Source organism: Pan troglodytes, chromosome 8 (genome assembly GCF_028858775.2).
Source record: "Pan troglodytes isolate AG18354 chromosome 8, NHGRI_mPanTro3-v2.0_pri, whole genome shotgun sequence".
Classification (NCBI taxonomy): domain Eukaryota; kingdom Metazoa; phylum Chordata; class Mammalia; order Primates; family Hominidae; genus Pan; species Pan troglodytes.
In genome coordinates, this window is record NC_072406.2 from 144,878,465 (window position 1) to 144,900,026 (window position 21,562).

At 53.4% G+C, this 21,562-nt stretch overlaps 1 protein-coding gene across 2 annotated transcripts in view; it reads left to right on the top strand.

Annotated features, from left to right (window-relative positions):
- The window catches only part of INPP5A (inositol polyphosphate-5-phosphatase A), a 257,862-nt gene that overhangs the window by 122,118 nt on the left and 114,182 nt on the right, over positions 1-21,562 (top strand). For both annotated transcript variants that reach the window (XM_016919658.4, XM_024346695.3), the window contains one exon: positions 2,394-2,481. In XM_016919658.4, the coding sequence (XP_016775147.1) occupies positions 2,394-2,481 (88 nt within the window). The remainder of the gene's footprint in view (positions 1-2,393; positions 2,482-21,562) is intronic.

Sequence of the window (21,562 nt, forward strand, 5' to 3'; positions counted from 1 at the left end):
CACTCAAAATGAAGTCACTCAAAACGAAATCAAAATTCAGCCGCTTCGGGAAAAGATATCTGCAGCACACCTTACTGACAAAAACGAGTGTTTAAATATACGAAGAACTCAGTAAGTCGGTAAGAGAAGGAAAGCAGCCCCTGTTGGGAAGCACCTTCCAGAGGAGAGAAAGTGGGGATGCACCCTGAGCACGGAGGACGCCGCCCTCACAGCAGGCGGGGACACCGCAGGCCGGACGGGAACGATGCCGCCGTGTTTGGTGTGAGAGCTTCACAGTGGAGTGTGGCCCCCACGGCCTTGTGCCCCCGCGATGCCGTGTGTGTTTCCTTCCTCCGCGCTTTATGCCTAATGTACAGCGTTATGATTTTTGCTTTAAACAATTTTCTTTTTAAAAGATTAAGACGTGAGAGAAACGCCCTTGGTGTGGACCAGTTCACTGGCTTTCAGTGCCCTCCGCCCTTTTGTGTGGATTCTGCTTTTTATCTGGCACCCTTCTCTCTCTGCCTGAAGAACGTTCTTTAACATTTATTTTAGCACAAGTCAGCTGCTCATGAATTTTCTCAGCTTTTGTTTATCTGAAAAAGGTCTTTGTCCTCATTTTTGAAAGCTGTTTTTGTTGTAAATAGAATTCTAGCTTGTCAATTTTTTTTCCTCTCACTACTTTAATGATATCGCCCCATTGTCTTCTGTATTGCATTGTTGCTGGCAAGAATCTCACCATTGTTCTCTCTTAATTTTCTTGTATATAATGTGCCCTTTCCTCCACTGCTAGGTTTTGTCTTTATAGCTGGTTTGCAGCAACCTGATTATGTTGTACTTTGCTTTGATGTTCTTTATGTTTATCTTGCTTGGGGCCGTTTGAGCATTTGCAGTCTGTGGGTTTATCGTTTTAATCAAATTTGGGGAAAGTTTGTCCTTGTCCATTATTTCTTTAAATACTATTTTTCTTTTCCTTCCCTTCTCTTTTGTTCTTAGGCTCCAGTTACCTGATGTTAGATTGCCTGGTTCTGCCCCACAGGGCCCTAAAGCTCTTCTGATTGTTTTCAGCTCATTTCCCCTGTTTCGGTTCGGATCGCCTCTGTTGCTGTATTTTTAAGTGCTTGGGCTCTTTTCTGTTGCAGATTTTGATCTTCTCTTAGGTCCAGGCAGTCAGTTCGTTTTATTTCTGACATTGTGTTTGTCCACTCCTTCCGGAAGCCTCACGTGTGCTTTCCCTGTCCTCGCTTTTCCTTCCGTCTGTGCGTTCCTTTCGCTGTCTGGTCACAGTTGCAATGACTGTTCCCAGTTGCTTTCAGCTCACTCCGTCATTTTTGCCTCTTCCGGGTCTGTTTCTGTTGACGGCTTCTTCGTAGGATGACGGGACACATTCACGTGGTGTTGCTGCTTCTCATGTCAAGTTATTTTCCGTAGGATGGCAGACATTGCGAATGTTACGTTGTTTAGTGTTTGAGCCCTGTTTTCTTCCTTTAAAGCGTGTTGAAGGTTGTGTTTACCAACAGTTAAGCCACATGGGGATCAGTGTGGGTCTGTCAAGGCATTCTTTGCCTTGCCCTTCTCTACTGGTGCAGTTTTATTTTCTTCAATGTGGACCCCCCTTCTTCCTGACACATGGACTGGCTGGATCACAGGGTGCTGGTCTCCTCTCTCCCCACTGGCTTGAATAAGCAAGCGTGGGTAGGGGGATGATGGACTGTCTCCATGGAGGGGCCAGGCAGATGGGGCCTCGTCCTCCGGTCATGGGCTCCAGGGGTGTGCGGTGGCCTCCTGTGCAGCCATGCTTTGCGGAGATGGTGGCGAGCTTGTCTCCTTAAGGCCTTCCTGATGATAAAATGTGACCAGTAGGATGAACGGTCGGGGACAATGGCGTGTCCAGAGGTCCTTTCCCTCCTGTGTGGTTGCAAGGCCGTGGCAACTCAACCACCATTCTCGCTGCCACTTCTGGGAGGAGCAGATGGGGACAGAACTACCTGGGCCCTGGGGTGCATGTGCCCCAACCTGTGTGTGCTGGCGGCTACTGGGGGTCCAATTTCTCTCTTAAGACCAAGCGTGAGCTATCAGGAGAGCCCCCAGAGCTTGGAGTTGCGCTTCCCTGGCATGAGACCTTGGGTGAGTTCTCAATGTCTCCATCCCTGGGATGCCTCAGACCCCGGCATCTCACGGGCTGCGTGGAGACCAGAGCCTGCGGGAGCTTGAGCTCTGCACATGCTGAGAGCTGAACGTGAGGCCAGCTCCTGCGGTGGCTGCCGCCATTCCCTGCCCTCTGCCTGTCACGGGTGGATGGTCTCACGGTGATGTACCTATGTGCTGGGGCCCCTCTTATACCTTGTGGTCGTCTCATGAGGTGCAAGGCGTCTGTGTGGCTTTTCCTCAGGAACCTACTTTCTTCCTTCCAGAGAACTATTGTCGAGTGATGCGATGAAAGAATATAACAGGGCTCGAGTCTACCTGGACGAAAACTACAAATCCCAGGAGCACTTCACGGTGAGTCCCTCCCGCTGCCTGGTGCAGGGGTCAGACAGGCTGGCCTTGGCAGAAGCCAGCCCTTCTCCTGTGTAAATGGAGAGAGGTCGGGGTGCTCCCCGCCTGAAGCCTCACTCACGCTGCCCTGCCTGGCACTCCCGCAGCCTGCTTGGTGGTCTGCTCATGGTCTGAGCCCGTGGCTGGCCTGGCAGGGAAGGTGGCCCAGCACGCACAGGGTCTTGGGGCTCCAGACCAAGCCCAAGAGGGAGTTGGGGAGTGACAGGTGGGGAGAGGCCCAGGGCCTCAGCGTGCATGAAAATAAGAGGGAGTCCGGGGCTCCAGGCGTGTAGATGAGAGGTTGGACAGCAGCCGGTATTGCTTCAAGAGCCACCGTCGCCAGCCCTGCTCCCATGCTGGGTCCGTCCCTTCCTGATCCCTGAGTGTGCAGGGCTGGGGCGGTGTCCTGCCTCGGAGAGAGGCTGTTCCTCAGGGTGAGCACAGGGGGAGTGGGACAGAGCCTTCCACAGGGCTGGGAAAGACCTGTCCCTCCTCTGCGGTCCTCTGTCAGGTGGACACATGAGAGGGTGGCCCCGGTGGACGTGGCAGCCACAGAGATACAGGCACCAGGTGTCTGGGAAGGGGCAGGAAGCTCCTCAGAGGAGGGGACACTCTGCAGGTCGTGAATAACTTGCTGTTGGTTCAGAGACCCACGTCTTAAATCCCGTCTTTATGCCCTGGGTCCCCTGGCCTGGATCCATCTCCCCCGTCTCTGGGGAGGCCCTGGGTCCCCCGGCCTGGGTCCATCTCCCCCGTCTCTGGGGAGGCCCTGGGTCCCCCGGCCTGGGTCCATCTCCCCCGTCTCTGGGGAGGCCCTGGGTCCCCCGGCCTGGGTCCATCTCCCCCGTCTCTGGGGAGGCCCTGGGTCCCCCGGCCTGGGTCCATCTCCCCCGTCTCTGGGGAGGCCCTGGGTCCCCCGGCCTGGGTCCATCTCGCCCGTCTCTGGGGAGGCCCTGGGTCCCCCGGCCTGGGTCCATCTCCCCCGTCTCTGGGGAGGCCCTGGGTCCCCCGGCCTGGGTCCATCTCCCCCGTCTCTGGAGAGGCCCTGCATCCTTCTCCCCCATCTCTGGCCTTCTGTCCCCAGCATCAGCGCCCACTAGCCGTCATTGCGCCATCACGTGACAGGCCCTTGTTAATCTGCCCTCTCCCAGGTGGGCCCCCGTAGGCTGCAGTGCTGAGGGTCTCGCTCTCCAGTGCCCCCCTGCCCTGCAGGTGGGACTCTCATTGCTGTTTGGGTTCAAGGGCCATCTCACTTGTTTGGGCATCCAGTGCCAGTTGATCAATGTCCTTGTCCCTGAGATGGTCACACAGCTGTCATGCGTGGTCCCCACCAGTAGTGGAGTCTGTACAATCCCGGGAATCCCCCGTTCGGTCTCTGACCCTCGCCCTGTCAAGCAGCTGCCCACACACAAGCGGCCTCTCCTCACGCTCTGTGGGGCACACGGGGACCACGGGGCCCCCACTCACACCAGAGCCAAGGCCCTCACCCCTGTGCTCAGGATGTAGCTCCTCCTGTCAGCCTTCCTCCCTCTCCCCCTTGGTCCCTCCTCCCTACCGGCTTCTTTCTCTCAGCTCTGCCATCCTTTCCATAAAACGGCAGCTTCCTTGACCCTCTCACTCTCCTCTGCCATGACCCAACGTCCTGTGTTTCCCAAGTAGTGGCTTATTCAGATGAAACAGAAAAACACCACTGGGTGAGCAGCAAATTAGACATTGCAGAAGAAAAGAGAAGGTGACTGAACTTGAAGACAGCCACAAAATTAAAGTGAAACAGAGAGAAGGACTGAAAAGTGGATAGAAATCACTGTGAAATACCAAGTGTCCTAACACGTGTGGCTGCAGCCCCAGGAGGAGCGGGGAAAGGAGGCAGACAGGGTGATGCTTACAGATGTCATGGCTCAGATTTCTTCATCAGTCCATGAAACTTACAAAAAGATCCAAATACTGCAACAAGCTTAAGCCGAATAAACGTACCAACGCAGGCCAAGGTCCGATTGCTGAAAGCAAGTTACATGAAGGCCTTTCCTTGCCACCCATCATCCTCGGAAGAGTGGGGCTCTGCTCCCCGTCTCCGCGTGCTGCCCTGCCATGGGAGCCTCATCTGTGCCAGTCGCCAGCTACCTCTTCCTCATGGGGACCGTCGCTCAGCTCTTTCCAGCTTCCTTTAGATATAAAGACACAGGTATTTTAAAAGTGAAGGGACGGAGGAGGATGTGCCTTGTAAAACAGTCGTTAGAAGAAAGTGGGAGCGGCTGTCTGCGTGTCAGGGCGCCCTCAGAACGAGCGTGTGGTCGGGGCTGAGAGCGGTCATTTCACGATGATAAGGGGTCAGCTTTTTGGGAGGACATAGCGGTCGTGAACGGGCGCCCCTAATATCAGAGCTCACTTAGACGCAAAACCGACAGGGCTGGGTGGAGACGGGAGGCTCTGCACCGCACCCCACAGTCCCCTCCTGCTGGCTGATGTGCAGGTGGGCGGAGGGGCAGTGCCCGCCACCCGCACCCTTGGCATCTGAGGCTCTCCAGCCAGAGCAGTGGTGGACGCAGCCACCGACAGAAGGCACCCGCGTGCTGGGCCCTGGCCAGAGCAGGCCTCTCCGTCTGTCCGAGCCTGGCTGGGATACCTGAGAGCGAGGCACACGTGGGCTGGCCGAGGGGCAGCCGTCATGCTGTAGTTCTGTTTCCACCAAAACGTTTTTCCACATGAGGGCGAAAGCCTCAGCAAAACCTCCTTCAGGCTCCCGAGGGCCGCGGCTGCCTCCACACCTGGCTTTCAGGGTTTTCCAGGCGGTGCCAGCCCTGTACGAGCTCTGGGGTTGTTCTCCCTTCTTTCCAGGGGTCCTCCCTGGCCCTGGGTGGTTCCAGCAAAACAGTCGCCAGGGCACATCAGTCTAGTTCCAGAAAGACCTTGCCCCTGCCTCTGAGAGATGGAAAGGATACAAACGCATTCTCTTACCAAAAAGAATTAAATTAGAAGTAAATTAAAACGATATATGGAAAAGTCTCAAATATTTGGAAATTAACTTGTTTGTTAATAATCCCAAGTCAAAGAGAATTACAAGGTAATTATGTGAAAAGCTAGAACCTTCAAAATCTGTGAGATGCCAAAATAGTCTGCACCCGCTGCAGATCCTATGGCAGCCTTCAGCGCGGGGAGCACGGCGCCCCCCGTCAAAGGAAAGGTGCCTCTCAGGGGAGGAAGCGCAGGGGCTGGGCCGGGCCCCTCCCCTCAAGAAGCCGCTGTGTACTTGGTGCCTCAAAGTGCCCGACAGTGACGTGGGCCTGGCAGCCCATTCTTCAGCACACACGCTTCCCAATTACGTCTCTGAGATGTCTGAAACCAGGGTGCGGGGCACCAGGGCGGCTGAACAGGCCACCCAGAGGCAGCCGTGCTGGGTCTGAGGCCCCGAGGCTGTTCCTCCAGTCACCCTCATGACGAAAATGGGACAGGATAAGGCTTGGGAGTGAGAATGGGTCTCAGGCCTGCTCTCTGGGAACTGTGGCCTGGCGGGAGCTCCCGTGCCTCTGCTGCCGCCCTTCAGCTCAGTGGGCTCCAGCCCCGGCTTCCCTGCCTGGGCACGGACCTGATCTCTCCCACAGCCACGGCCCTGAGTGAGGCTTTAGGCCAGGTGGATGGTGGAGGGCAGCCTTGCCTGGCAGGTAGGAGGGTCCGGGATGCCCCAGATGCCCAGTTAGCTCATGCCAAGCTGGCGCCAGGCGGGCCTGTCCTCCCTGTCTTGTCACTGAGACTGGGCTGGCGGACCTCGGAACGCTGCCCCCTGGGCCACCACTGGCTGCCTCAGTGGCCTGGTCTTTGCTGGGGGCCCTCGGGGTGTCTGTGTGGCGGGGCCCGACTTCCCCGGGGTCCTGGGCAGAGCTGGGCAGCAGCGGCCAGCCAGACAATCACCCTCCTGCCCCAGCCAGGTGCCCTCTGGCTGTCAGAGGGAGGAAAATTTAATTTTTACAAGATTGATGGTATTGGAGCAATATTTTTAGCTGAGTCTGGTTCAAATAATAGGCCATTAATTGAAAAAGGAAATTGAAATGAATTTATCTTGTACATAAATGCTGTCACGGGTATTAATAGGGATCAGAAAATAGTGGCCTGTTCCCAGAAGGCGATTGAACCTGAAGCTGCGCCTGGCGCGTGAGCCTGTGGGGGGGACGCGGCTGAGGGGCTTTGAGCGACCTGCAGGTGCCCATTGCCACCAGGAGATGGCGCCCACGCAGCGCCTGAGAGTTTCCTACCGGAGATGATCAGAAGGCAACTTTTAATGCTTAAAAAATGAGGATATTAGGCTGGGCGCGGTGGCTCACGCCGGTAATCCCAGCACTTTGGGAGGCTGAGTCTGGGATGGACATGCACCGACTCCGCCAGGCGAGGTGGGCCTGGCTCAGGGCGGAAGGCCCCAGGAGGTGCCCAGGCTGAGCCCCGAGCTCTGCGCCCGCATGGAAAATGGAAAAGTGGCGAGAGCCAGGCTGGAAGACACCTGAGTGCCAGGCGGTCTGTGTGCCTCATCCCTGAAGCGCCTTTGTCAGAGCCCTTGCTCCTGGGTTCAGCCTGGTGTCCCTACCCCTGGGAACACATGTCCACCCACAGCACTGGAGACAGGGCTCAGAGCAAGCCCCGCCGTGGAGGTCTCGGTACCACGTTGGTACCCAGAGAAATTTCTTAGCCACCGCGGTGCATCCTCCCACACAGGCCTCGACACTGAAGAAGTGCCTGGGCGAGGCTTTCCCGGGCTGCCAAGTGCCTATTGATCCACAGCTCCAACAGCACAGAAATCCCGTGTCTTGTCTGCCGGGCATGCAGGGAGCTCTGAGAACACATCAGTCAGCGCCCAGAGAGCCGACATCGGCCAGAGGACGCAGGGTAATGGCTTTCCTGAACTCCGCTTCCAAGAGGGTTCTGTGAGGAAGAGGTTGCAAATTCATTTTCGTTTAACCTCACCCACGTCTGGTTTCACCACAGAAGTGGAGCCCTGCAGTGGGAGGGGTGGGGGGCCTGTCACTGGGCTTTGCTGCTGATTTGGCCTACCTGGGAAGCCCAGAGGATGTATTTACTGTAGTGACTTGAGGCTTGCTTGGGGCCTGGTAGGAGCCAAGGCCACCCCATCCTCCCAGCTCAGCTTGGTGACTTACCATCCATGGCTCTGGTTCGCTTGTCACCCGCCCCTCCCAGAGAGGCTGCGTGGGGCTGCAGGCGCCTGAGTGTAGGTCCCAGCCTGTGTCCTGGGCTCTAGTCCCATTGAAGCCTTGTGGCTGGCTGGGCATGGGTCGCATGCAGACTGGTGGGGCCGGGAGGGCCTGGCGTGGGCACCTGCAGCAGCTTCTTCAAGGCCTCCCAGCACTGACCGTGACCTCTCAAAGCCTCGGCTGCTTCAGCAGCTTTCCTGCTGGGAGCTGGGAGCACTGCTGGGGCTCATGCCATGAGCACTGCTGGGGCCCATGCCCAGGACTGTCCTGACCGGACTGAAAGCCCTAGAGGGAAGCTGGCAGTGGGGACAGGGTGCAAGAGGAAAGACCCTCTCTCCATGCGGCTCCTTCATCCACCCACCTGGAGGAACTCCTAGAGGGAAGGTGGCAGTGGGGTCAGGGTGTGAGAAGGAAAGCCCTACTCTCCTCTTCATCCACCCACCCAGAAGAAGTTTGAAGAAACCATGCCTTTAAATGGCTTAAAGTTGGAGCAGAAGGGTTTATCTGCTGATACAATTAAGATAGCTTCGGGAGAGGGCTGAGAAGGTGTGGCCTGGCGGACACACTGCCTCCAGGGACACCCCTGCCCCCGCCAGCTGTGCCTGCTCAGAGAGTGCCTGCTCCTCGGAGGGTCCCCCCTGCTTGGGAAGGTACCTGCTGCACACGACCCCAGCTGGAGTCAAGGAGTCAGCAGAAGAGGGGGTTGGAGGAGCGGCTGGGGACAGGAGGTGGCTGTGCGGGCCGCCCCACCTCGCCTCTTGCCTGAGCCCCTCTGTGGCCACATAGACAGAAGGAGGGGTTGGAGGTGCAGCCAGCCAGCTGGGCCAGGTGAGCCGGTCCTGAAGGGCACCAAGCAGGGTTGCCCCGGGCTCCTGAGAGGATTTTTCACATGCAGCAGCTGGAGACAGTTTGGAGGGGCCCAGGGCGGTGCAGACCCTTCCACAGCTGCTCAGGTGGCCCGGAGGCATGTGCACCCTTCCCTATGCAGCAGGGCTCCACAGGCCTGGGCACTCAGCCCAGATGGTGCATGTGGGGAACCATGGGACCCCATGTGCCAGGAGTCTCTGGGCAGACAGCAGCGACAGGGCTGTGTGGGGACTTGGGCAGGCCTGAGCCTGGGGTCCGATGACCTAGTTGGGTCTGGGGCAGCCACAAGCCGAGGCGTTGAGGAAGAGAGAGTGAAGTCTGAGCTCCTTGTGTAGGAGACCTCCGTGTGGAGTAGCCCCAGAGGCAGGAGGCTGCCTCAGCCAGGATGGCCCCATGCACTTGCTAAGCTGCGCCGCCTGCTCACTCAAGGCTCTTGGGCTCGGAGCAGAACTATGAGCCTGCAAGGCCTGCTGGGCAGGGTGGCCACAGCACGTGGCCGCTGGTCACCAACCAGGGGCTTACCCCTCTCCCACCCCCTAGCGCTGCCTTTGCACCTCGGAGGGCAGGTCTCTGCTGGCACCGTGAGGGACCTGCAAGCACTGCCATGGTGGACTCTGCTCGCGCCTTGGTGGCTTCTAGGCTTTTCCAGGGGCTCTGGCCTCCTGCAGAGCAGGGTCTGCCTCCCCCGCGGCTGGGTCTGTGGAGAGTGAAGTGGGGCACAGATGCCCTTTGCAAGTGCTGTGCACGGCAGCTCACAGCCCCCACCCCCAGCTCTGTAGTCTGTAAGAGGCAGGCTCTCGGCATGGCCCCCAGGCAGTGGCCCTGGTGCTCTTGGGGTGGGGGGCCCCAGTACCCAGCGGTGGCCCAGGAATGGGAGGCCCCAGTACCCAGCGGTGGCCCAGGAATGGGAGGCCCCAGTACCCAGCGGTGGCCCAGGAATGGGAGGCCCGCTGCTTCCTGGGAGAGGCCCTTCTGCTTTCCCTCCTCCTCCTCTGTGAGCTCCCCCTTCCACTCTCGTTCTCCTAAATAAGACTTTAGGGGGAATTTATGGAAAATTGATGGAGTTTACGGATGTTCTTTGATCCAGAGAAGGGGAAGGAAAGGCAAACGCGTTTATGATGAGGAAGCTCATCTGCCTTAGGGCTCCAGCCCTGCCCTGGGGCTCGCTGCCTCCTCACCTGCCTGGGGGCAAGACAGTCCTGATGAAGTGAGAGGGGGCGAGATTGGTTTTCTGAGGGCACCGGGCCCTTCATGCTCCCCTAAATCACGGGCTGTCTGCTCAGAGGGCAGGTAATGACCTGCTCCCCGGCCCCAGCACCTGCAGCCCCGCGGGACGCGATGATGTGCGGCTGGGGCTGCAGTGAAGGTGAAACTGTCGTATCGATCTTTTTAGCACTAAAATATGAGCCACTTTACTCCACTCCCCGCTGCTGTGATGTGAAAAATAATAACTCGGATCCAAATTAAAAATATTGATCTCTGGAAGGTGTTGAAAGTAAATAAACACCTTCCGAAGTTTTCGGGTCAGCCGAGAAATGGTATTCAGCAATAAATGTGTCAGAGTCCAGGGTTCTTGATCTGTTTTTTCTTTGAATTGATTTTTCATTATTTACTTCCTAAAAGTGTTGGAATTTGGTCCTCCACTGTGAAATCCCAGTGTTTGGGCACATTATTTCTTTGGGGCTTATGAGGTGCTCCTAATCCACTCCCTTATTGATGGATTGATGTTTGACTCCATAAGCCTGCTTTATTTAGGACCTTCCGTCATAATTTTTTGTACATTTAGGCTTGACTTTTTTATTTCCTTCTAACAGATGAGCTGACATTGGGCTATCAAACGGGTGGGAAAACAATTGCCACGAGGTTAATTTCATGGCCGGCTCCGTGCGTTCTGAGCAGACAGGGGTGTTTCCTGGCTGCAGGCCGGGCCTTGGATGCAGCCTTGACGCGTGTCGATCTGTTTACACACAGGGCTGAGTCCGCCAGCCCCCCGGGGGTGCTCATGGGTGCCCGGGTGTCTGCAAGCTGCCCGCAGCTGGGTGGTCTCTGGGCACGGATGCTCTAGGCCCTCTGGGCTCCAGGGAGGCTGGGTTGTATGTCTCTTGAGGAGCTTTCCTTTCGGAAGGCCACCAAGACCACCGAGACTGCTGAGACCGCCAAAGCCACCAAGACCGCCGAGACTGCCAAGACCACCAAGGCCGCCGGCTGCTCCCGGTGGCTCCATGCGCCCGGCAGGAGAGTGGAAGGCGTCGGGCCTGGGGCAGTTTGAAAAGATAGGTGCCGCCAGCATCTGCGCTTCCTCGTGGGTGCTCAACAGGCTGCCTGGGAAGCTCCTTCTGCCATCACCTGGAGTCAGCTGCCATCCACAGTGGAAGCTGCCAGCCACCAAGGCTACCGACCTGGGCCCTGGGGATGAGCAGCCCAGGAGACAAAGATGCCTAGGTGGGTCCCCAGCTCTGCAGGTGCCACTCCCCACGCCAGTGTTCTCCAAACTTCCGGGGAGACCTGGCTGTGCCCCTGTAGGTGTCAGGCAGACTCAGAGGCACAGGGGTTCAGATTGAGGCCTGGGGCTGAGGAAGCAGGAAGTCCCGTCAGGAGCTGGAGCACTGAGAAAGGCACCTTGCCGAGAGCAGCCTTGGAAGGGTCCAGAACTGGAAAGATGGAGAGCTGCCATTGGCCCGTAGCTCTGGGGCTGGTCCTGGCCATCTAGCCATGGGACCATGGGCAGAGGGTTCCCTAGCTCTGGGTGAGGCGGGAGTGGTGGGCAGTGCTGGCCATGAGGTCCCTGTGGGGTGCATCCACAGACGCGGGTCTGGAGGCGCTGCTGTCTAAGCTGAGGCTTTTGAAGGATGACCGTGCCCAGGTTATCCAGTGTTCCTTCTCAGCGAGCAGCTCCCATGGCAGTCCATTCATTCAACATGCCCTGGTCCAGCTGCTGCACAGCCATGGGTATTCTGTGCTGAGCGCCGTGGCTGATGCACACCCACCGTCCCCTGCAGAGGAGACCTCTGCACGCAGGCCCACAGCGAGGGCCAGATCAGGAGAACAACCCACTTGGCAGGCGGCAACCTTGCCTGGCACTCACCAGGGCCTCCTCCCCAGCACTGTCCCGAGTCAGGTCCGCACGGCTTCATGGCTGCCTGCCCTGGGAGGTGGAGCATGGAGAAGGCCAGTGCCTCATCACAGAGCCAGATGCCCACAACAGGATCCAGTGCTGTCAGCTGGGCTCCAGAAACCTGAGGACATGCAGCCTGCAGCTCCTGACACATGACATGTGACATACAACACATGACACGTGGCATACTCCCTGTGACATGGCACATGACACGTGACACAACACATTCTCATGCTCCGCCGACGCGTGACCCACGGCACGTTCCCGCGCTCCGCCGACGCGTGGCCCACAGCATGTTCCCGCACTCTTCCGACGCATGACCCACTGCACGTTCCCGTGCTCCGCCGACACGTGACACACGGCACGTTCCGACATCTGCCAATGCGTGACACACGGCACATTATAATGATGTAAATACTGATTATTGATTTAAGTGAAAATATTGAGAGGGTGGGGGTGAGAGATGGAGTGTGCGTGTGATATTGAGTGAAGGGGAAAGATAGTAGAAAGTAGTTAAATCCTCTTCTTCCAGCATGGAAAAATCGAAAAATCAATGTTGAAAACTGGAAAATCAAGAAGTGGCAATATAAGCTTTAGAGGTATGGAGATAAATACCAAAAGAAAACAATCAAAAGAAAATAATTGCCTCTGGGAACTAGAAGACTGAAGTGGACAGGAGCTACTGTTTTCATAGTGTGCCTTGCAGAACTCGTGTGTGTGTGTGTGTGTGTGTGTTACTAGCTTTTAAAAAACAAAATTCCAGGAAACTTCTTAGGAAGAGACTCCTTCTGTTGATGGTGACATCAAACAAGACCTGCAGGAGGAGGTAGCACTGACAAGAAGGTGGTGTGTCAGTTTGTGATCTGGTGCAGTGAGGCACCTGTGTCAGCAACAGGTGGGAGTGGCTCTGGTGTCTGAGCAGAGGCTGTCTGGATGCCATTCACGGTGAGAGAAGAGCCTAGAATCTTGACTGTCCTTTGAGTATCAGGTAAAGAAATTTGAATGTGATTAGGTAGTCAGTGGGGACCATTACAGAGTTCAGGGAGAGAGGTGAGGCAGTCAGAACTGGGGGAAGATGGAGAAGGGACAAGTGTGTTGTTTCAAATGTAGAGTCCTCTGATATCTACCTTTTAAATTCTTATTGAAGTAAATGCACAGAGAGGACCAGAAGTGGTGATCCATATTGGTGCACATTTATTTTTTTGACTCTGATTCCTTCTCTTTAAGCCTAAAACTAGGGCAGTGTCCCATACTGAGCACTAAAGAGAAGTAGGGTCAAACCCAGGAGGGAGGAAACCCAGATCCCTGCACCTTGGCCAAGATGAGGATGCCGGATGGAGCATAGCCAGTCCTGGAATGAAGCCTGCATCTCTCCCTTGCACAGTGCCCCCACCCACAATCCAGCCAGGTCTCTCTGTGTCCCCAGCTGCATGCTCCCACCTCTTCGTGATATGGTTTGGAAAACACAATCCAGCACCATGTGTAAATTGTTTGATGCTTGAGATCAACTTTACTGAATTGCCTGCATTGAAAGTGATGAGGAGAATACCTCCTTCAGGAAGAAAAAGGCAAAATGAAGTGCTTTCATGAATAGTCAGAAGGGTCTTACTAACATAAAAATATTTTGCTTATGTCTTCAGAATCTCTTTATGTAGTTAGTGGCTTGTAAGCTGTCAACTTGTAAATGATGCCATTGGAAATTGAAATGTAAATAACATTACCATTTATAATAGCATCAAAAATATGAAATATTTAGGAATAAATTAGGTCAAGATGTGTAAGACCTGTATACTGAGAACTATGATATATTGCTCAGAGAAATTAAATAAGATCTAAATAAATGGAGAGATATACTATGTTCATGGATCAGAAGACTCAATCTTGTTAAGATGTCATTTCTCCCCAAATTGATGTAAAGATTCAGTGCATTACTAATCAAAATCTGAGCAGACTTTTTTTTTGGTAGAAATTAAGCGGGTTCTAAAATGTATATGTAAATGTAAAGGAATTAGAATGGGCCAAAATAACTTTGAACATGAATAAAGATGGAGTCCTTATACTACCTGATTAAGACTTCTTATAAATCTCAATAATTAAATCAGTATAGTATTGGCATAAAACCAGATAAACAGATCACAGAACATTATGGAGAGTCTAGACAGTGGCCCGCTATTGATCTTTGTCAGAGGTATCAGTGGACTTCAGCTGTGAGTGAATGATCTTTTCCACAAAGGGTGCTGTAGCAATTAGAGGGCCGTTTGCAAAAAACTCACTTTAATTGTTACTTGAAACCACATGAAAATTTAGCTTGAACTGGATCATAGACCTAGCCTAAGAGCTAGAACCATGCAGCTTCCACAAGATCACACAGGACTTCTTTCTTTAAATATGACACCAAAAGCAGAAACCACTATAAGAGGAAACCAGTCAGTTGGACCTATGAAGATGACCGTGGCAAGCGCTGGGGAGGCGGTGGCAGCACTGCAGCCGTCGTGTTAGTGCTGGAAATGTAAAACGTGCGAAAACATGGAGGTCTTAAAAAAAACGTTGAAAATACACACACCATATCACCCAGCCGTTTCCCTCCTCAGTATTTACTTAAGAGAAATGAAAGCACATTCCACACTAAGACTGAATGTTCATAGCAGCTTTATTCAGAATAGCCAAAACCTGTCAACAGCCCAGATAGCCACAGCAGGTGAGTGGGAACAGGAGGGGACAGTCTGTGTACACCGTGGTGTGTCAGCTGTCGCAGTAATTATGGTGGGCAAAAGAATCCAGACCAAACCAAAAATGCATTCTGTATGATTTCATGTATATCATATTCTTAAAAATGCAAACAAGTCTGTAATGACAGAACACAGATAGTGGTTTCCCGGGGAAGGGGTTGTGGTGGGGGCTGGAGGGATTCCAGTGAGCACTAAGGAGAAGCCAGGTCAAGCCCGGGAGGGGAGCACGGTAGATCCCCGCACCTTGGCCGAGGTGAGGATGCTGGACGGAAGGCAGCTGTCCCTTCCACACTGCCCACCGCACCCGCGCTCCAGCCTGGCCGCTCTCTGCTCCCACCCCTTCAGGCTGCAGTTTAGCAAACACAATCCAGAGCCAAGTGTAAATTGTGTCAAGGGGCGAAGGGACTCAGGGAACCTTCTGGAGTGACGGGCATGTTAGTCTCCTAATTGTGGTGATGGTTTCACGTGTGGATGTGTCAGGACTCATCCAGTTACACGTCACATGGGTGCGATTCTGTCAGTGCTACTTACACGTACCTTAGCACTCTAGAAGGAGAATCTAGTCTTGTGGTGGATGGCTTGTGAGGGGTCAAACTGCAGATGATTTAATGGAGAAGGGAAGTGCTTCCGTCAGCAGCTGGCCCCTCGAACGGACTGTGCACACCACTGTGTGTCTCACAACTCAGGCAACTCGGCACGCCGCAGGACATAACGGCAGTGTGAGTAATTTTCCATTTTATATACACATATGCGTATGTAATATAAAATTGAAAAGACTTTCTTCTCGCTAAATCTTATTTTATTTTGACACAGGATGTCACTCTGTTGCCCAGGCTGGAGTGCAGTAGTGCAATCGTGGCTTACTGCAGCCTTGAACTCCTGAGTTCAAGTGATCCTGTGGCCTCAGCCTCCCAAGTAGCTGAGGATACAGGTGTGCATCACCACGCCTGGCTAAAAAAAAAACTGTTTATAGAGACTGGGTGTCACCGTGTTGCCCAGCCAGGTCTCCAACTCCTGGCCTCAAGTGATCCTCCTGCCTCGGCCTCTCAAAGTGCTGGGATTACAGGTGCGAACCACTGTGCCCTGCCAAAAAGACATTTTTAAGGTTAAGTAAGGCTTTGTTGATTTTGAATGTAACATTATTCCCACTCAATGAGTGATTTTGGTCGACGTTCACCTGTACTTTCTCTGCACTCTGAGCCGGCAGGTGCCACTTCTAGCTTCTGGCTGGGGTTGGTTTGCAGTGGAGTCTGTGCCTGTGGCAGCCGTCTGCATGACTTTGGGTCATGACGCTTTCCTTGCCTTTTGGGGAGGATCCCTGGTGCTCTGTGAGCAGATTCGCCCCCTAGGGGTGAAGTCATCTTGCTCCTCTTCTGAGCCGTGAGCTCACATCATTCCTCTCCCCCTCTCCCCGGGTGGGAAATCCGTAACAGGCTCTTTGGCAAAGGCTGGGCCAAGGTGCCTCGTGGGCAGCCGATCCATCAGGCGGCCGACAGGCGTGATCGAGTGCCGTGTCACACGCAGCCCAGGAAACAAACACGCCGCACGAAAGGTATTGGCGAACGAACTGAAAAATTGTAAAGCTCTTAAGGACTTTCATGCTTGTTAGCATTTTTTGACAGAAAATCACTGAAGCAGTGAACATAAAGAAATAGCCATGGTTGATTCACAGTTTAGCTTGTTGTTCTGTTCGTTTGGCCTCAGGTGATGTTTCACTTCCGGAGCCCCGTGAGCTGCTCCTTGCTCTGCCTGACTTTCTTTCCTGTGCAAATTCTTGCGGGTCCCTCGGCTGTGCTCACCCAACCACGGCCTCCCTGGAGATGGGTTTTTATGATTTTGAAGGAGACCGAAGGAAACTGAATGAACAAATATTTTCTCCAAAGCCCGGCCAGGTTTGGCTTCAGATGCTGTGAGCCGTGTGGACATTTCTAGGCTTAATCCACAGAATGAATGTGAGCTTTTATGTCACAGCCTGCCCACGACCCTGCTGTGTGCCTGGAGGGCACCTGACCTGCTCTTGAGGCTTCACTACCTGATGTCCCAAAGGGAACATCGTGTTTTTCAGTGTGTTCCTGAGCAGATGGGTGTCTACACAGACCTCGCCTGTTGCCCTGTGCATTTGTGTGATGAGTTGGGGTGTGGCACACCGCTGTGTGGGGGTGGCTGGGCCTCTGAGTGCGCTCTCTCACAGCCACGTCTGCTGGGGCCCACAGCTCCCCATCAGCAGCAGCCCAGGGCTGAGCACAGAAGTGTGGGTGATTTTCACCAGTGCACCTTGCCATTTGGCTTGGCACCTGTTAGAACTGCTGTGTGCTCTTTGAAAACCACCCATCCTTCTGTCCCAAGGAAGGTGACAAGCACGATGTTTCCCTGGGAGAAAGTGGCTCCCATCCTGGCCACACATCCCTGTCAGGGCAGCGTTTAGTGCATCCCACCTGTGCACGTAGAGATGCATCCTGCTGTCTTAAGTATCGGAGTCCCCGATGCAGGCTTGTTGGGGTGGCTCAGGTTTTCCCGTTGCAACTGAGGCGTTGAGCAGTCAGGGGCTGCCCCTGCCTGCCCAGAACTTTCCTGAAGTCGTGGCCCGGCAGCGCCCCACCTGTGCAGGGCAGGTCCCTCAAGGCCAAGCCCTGTTGTGTATGAGGGCACCCCCAGACTGAAGGAAACGAAGCTGGAGCTTCAGAGATCATGCCCACCTGAGGCCTTCCCTCGCCTTCGCAGACACGCCTGTGTTTCCAAAGAAGGGGGACAGACAGAGCACTTCACTTCCATCCCGAGAGTGTCTCCCAGACAGCGCACCCCGCAGCGGCCACTGGCTGACCCGTGGCCTTGAGAACACAGGAAAGCCCCCTCTTAGATTCACAGAAACGCCCTTCCTAGGAGTAAACGGATTCCGTGTTTTTTGCCTCGATTCTGTGTCGCTAATTGTTAATTATGACAAAGGAAAAGTGATATTAAGATTCGGGGTATTTGTTTCATTGTGTAATTTCTTCCTTGGTTAAAAGGGAAGAATGGGCCGGGTGTGGTGCTTCACACCTATAATCCCAGCACTTTGGGAGGCTGAGGCAGGTGAATCGCTTGAGCTCAGGAGTTCAAGACCAGCCTGGCCAACATGGGGAAACCCCATCTCTACTGAAAATACAAAAATTAGCCAGGTGCAATGGCGTGCACCTGTAGTCGCAGCTACTTGGGAGGCTGAGGCTGGAGGATCGTGTGAGCCTGGGAGGTGGAGGTAGCAGTGAGCCAAGATCACACCACTGCACTGCAGCCTGGGCAACAGAGCAAGATCCTGTCTCAAAAAAAAAAAAAAAAAAAAAAAAAGAGAAGAATGATATAACCACATTAGTCCTTTACCAGGTTTGCCTTAAAACTGAGTCACTGTGTGCCTGGCCTTTACTCAGCGCTTCCTCCCATGTCGTGACTGTTATAATGCATCATTACTTCCTCACTATGATTCATCTGGGAACTTGGGGGAGTAATTCATAGTCAGGGATATTTATGTTTAAACCGACAGAAAGGGAGAGCCATTTGAACACATTATTCCATGTTTTCACTGGTTTTAAATCTGATTTCTGCTGGCTGGGGGAAACTTGAGGAACTGTGAAGTCATCGTAGGCAGTAGGGAGGTAACGGATAAGGGCCTTTCAAGCATGCAGTGAAGAGACACCAGCTGTACAGCTCTCTCCTGTATGGAAAAGGTGGAATTTAGACAGTTAAAGTATTAAAGTATACATCACTGGGTTTGAAAACAGCCACAAAAAAACCCCTGTCGGATCACCCAAAACCGCTGGCCCCGTGGCGCACCATCCCGAGGCTGCCGACTTTGCAGTGGGGCTCTTTCCTTCTGGAGTGCAGCAGCATCTGGAATTGTCTGGGAAGACCCTGAAGGATGGCCCACACCGAGCCGAAACATCTTTCAAACGGAAATTGTTACACTGTGCTCTTCATCTTGAAATTAATGTTTGGTTGTCAATTTTTATTGCTGACCTAATGGATGAAGTCCAGCAATTGCAGCTGTCCCCTTAAAGCGGCCCCCAGCGTGTGCTGTGCAGACCTTCTCGGCAGGCTACCCACCCCTCTCGTCCGTAAGTGGACTCGGGTAGAGAAAGATATCTGTGCATTGAGAGCTCGTTGCAGATAACTTGAGTCATAATGTGTACTGAGTGTGCTGGGAATCATAGGAGGGTAAAGGTGGTTTTAAAAAAGTTATTTTCATTAATTCCTCTCACCCCCAACCCCCTCCGCCACCTGGGACAAAAAAATGGCAGGGTCCTGCTGGATGCCACTTTCCAAGCTGGGGCAGACCCGCCAGTGTTGAGCAAGAGGGAGGTTTCATCTGAGGCTGGCTGAGTTTTATATATCTATTTATGAGATCCAATAATGTAATGATGTGCTTGTCTAATAAATGCTGCTGTACAAGCTCAGGACAGCAGACGTTTCCAGTATGACCCGGATTGTCTAAGCCGCAGCCCCTTTTGGTTGGAGCTCGGCTGTTTAATAAATGTCGGCTGTTCTTCCAACCATCATAATTATTTAAAGGGGCTTCAAAAGAGAGAGAACAAATCAAATCAAGCCATTACTGTTGAAGCTCGTTCTGGAGTTAAGTGTGTTTTTAAAACTGTGGGCCTTGTGCAGAGGCTCCTCCCAGTTTTCATCTATTATCACAATAATTGAGTTTGTAGCTGGAATTAAATTTATCAAATTGCGTTATCCTCTTTAGAAATTGGATAGGCATGCTGGCAGGGCGAGGCAGAAGTTAATCTGCTTTGCTGAAGCCTCCAGTGGCCCTGCACAGCGGGGCTGAAGAGGCCCAGACAGCTTCCTGTCACCCCAGACACGATGTAATTTCTCCTCAATCCCTTGTGCAAATAACGACATTTGAATCGAGCATTAACAGGCTTAATTACTTTAAAATTGTCATTTTAATTTACACTGATATAGTATTGATCATACAAGCAGAGATTAAGCTGTTCAGTGGAGCAGATGATGGGGAATTAAACATTAAAGGGTCCTCAGGGGGCCGCGTGCGCTGCCCGGCGCGAGCCGGAAGAGGGATGATATTTCTCGGTAATGAACTGGCGGCATGCGGGGACATGAATCTTGGGCTCTTGGAAAAGGGGAAATAATGGGGTTTGGGAGGCATTTGCAGGTTATTCATTCGCCGCCATGCACCAATTCTCCAGTGATTCATCCGCCTCACCAACATTTATTTATCCAGCAAATTCCGGAGCTTTGACCTTTTTGCTAAGTACATTGAACATAAGTTGGAGTGGAGATCTTTCAGGTGTAACTTTTACAAGTATTTGTTATTTTTCCTTATTTCTAGGCAACATCAAAGAAAGTTACTCAGTTTTTTGAGTGTACTGGAGTCTGCCGGCCTTGCAGGGTTGGTGTGGTGATGAGGGACTAATGGGCTCCTGCAGCCCAGCCCCACACTTGACTTTTGAAAATTCCAGTGGCAGATCCCAGGCTCAGATGTCACTGATCCTTTCTTAGGTGAAATGACACGAGAGCCTCACGTTCCTGCCATGGGCTGATGGCCTCGGCCTCCTTTCAGTTGAGGCTTTCTGTTGGTGGTTAGGGGGCAAAGTGACGCCCTGTAACTTATCAATGCTGCCATGGAAAAAATATGGAAATGAAGCAGAACGTGAGTTTCTCAGAAGCACATTTGACGGACTTCTTTTGGCGAAAATCAGAGCACTTCAAATCCTGTAACCTCAAACTGTTTCACTTTTCAGAGGTTATATAATAAAAAGTTAAGTGATTGATTTTATAGTTCAGTAGGGAGTGATGAAATTCTTGATCACTATCCATAATGGCTTTATTTTAAACAGTGGACTAGAGATTTAATTAAAGCATGATCAGGGAAATGAAAAAATGTTGATATTTCTCCTCAAATTAAACATGAATTTGCACAGGGAGCATTAGAAGGGCTTATCATTCCTCCTGATGTTTTTATTCTCTTCCGTAGGATTTAAAAGCTTGCGGCCCACTTCACCCCTCTCTGAATAGCTCAGGGGGCTTCAGCCCCTGTTGACCGTGCTCTGGGTTTGGTCCATTTCTGTAGCTTTCTTTAAAAACTGCCGAGCTCCGTCGCACGACCACCACTGCTGGCGTTTATTGAGCGTGTACTGCTTGTGAGGCTTTGTTCTGGGGGATCATTTCCCCACTTTATCTTTGGGATGCCGGAGACACAGGAAGGTTAAGAAACAGCCGGTGAGGCCGGGCATGGTGGCTTACGCCTGTAATCCCAGCATTTTGGGAGGCCGAGGCGGGTGGATCACGAGGTCAGGAGATAGAGACCATTCTGCCAACATGGTGAAACCCCGTCTCTACTAAAAATACAAAAAATTAGCCAGGCATGGTAGTGGGCGCCTTGTAGTCCCAGCTACTCGGGAGGCTGAGGCAGGAGAATGGCGTGAACCCAGGAGGCGGAGCTTGCAGTGAGCAGACATCGTGCCACCGCACTCCAGCCTTGGAGACAGAGTGAGACTCCATCTCAAAATAAATAAACAAACAAACAGCCAGTGAGTAGCACCAGCTGGTGTGAAGCTGGGAAGTAGCCCCGTGAACGCCAGGTGCCGCCGGGCCGGGCCTTCCCTGTGAGGCGGGTTCCCTGGTGCCCACTGTGGCCTACGCTGAGGGGCACAGTGCAGGCTCCCATTCTTAACCTCGAGGCTTTCTATGTAGCACGTCCTCACGGGACCACGGAACGAGAGGGAGCTGGGGGTGTGGTGGAGGAGTGAAGTGACAGGGCAGAAACAGCTGCTCGGGGAGGCCCCGTGTTCTCCTGGGGGACCGTCGGTGACATTTCAGCCTGGCTTAGCTGCGTCCTTGAAAGTGGTTCTGCTTCTCTTACGTGCTTGCAGACACCATTCATGTGTCCTTAGTCTGACAGTGACTTGGTCAAGCTTGGAGGATGTGGGGCCTGCCTGTGCGTGCCCCGTGGGCAGAGAGGGCAGGCGCGGTTCGTGCTGGACTCTGGATGTGCGGCTCCAAGTGAGATGTGGGTAGATGCCATTGGGATTTCGGCGTGAGCGTGGACCTGGGTTTCTGGGAGGGCATTGTTCCCGTGTCCCTGTCCCCACTGTGGCCTTGCTGAGCCCCCAGGGAGCCAGGACCCGCTGGTGACTGCTCCC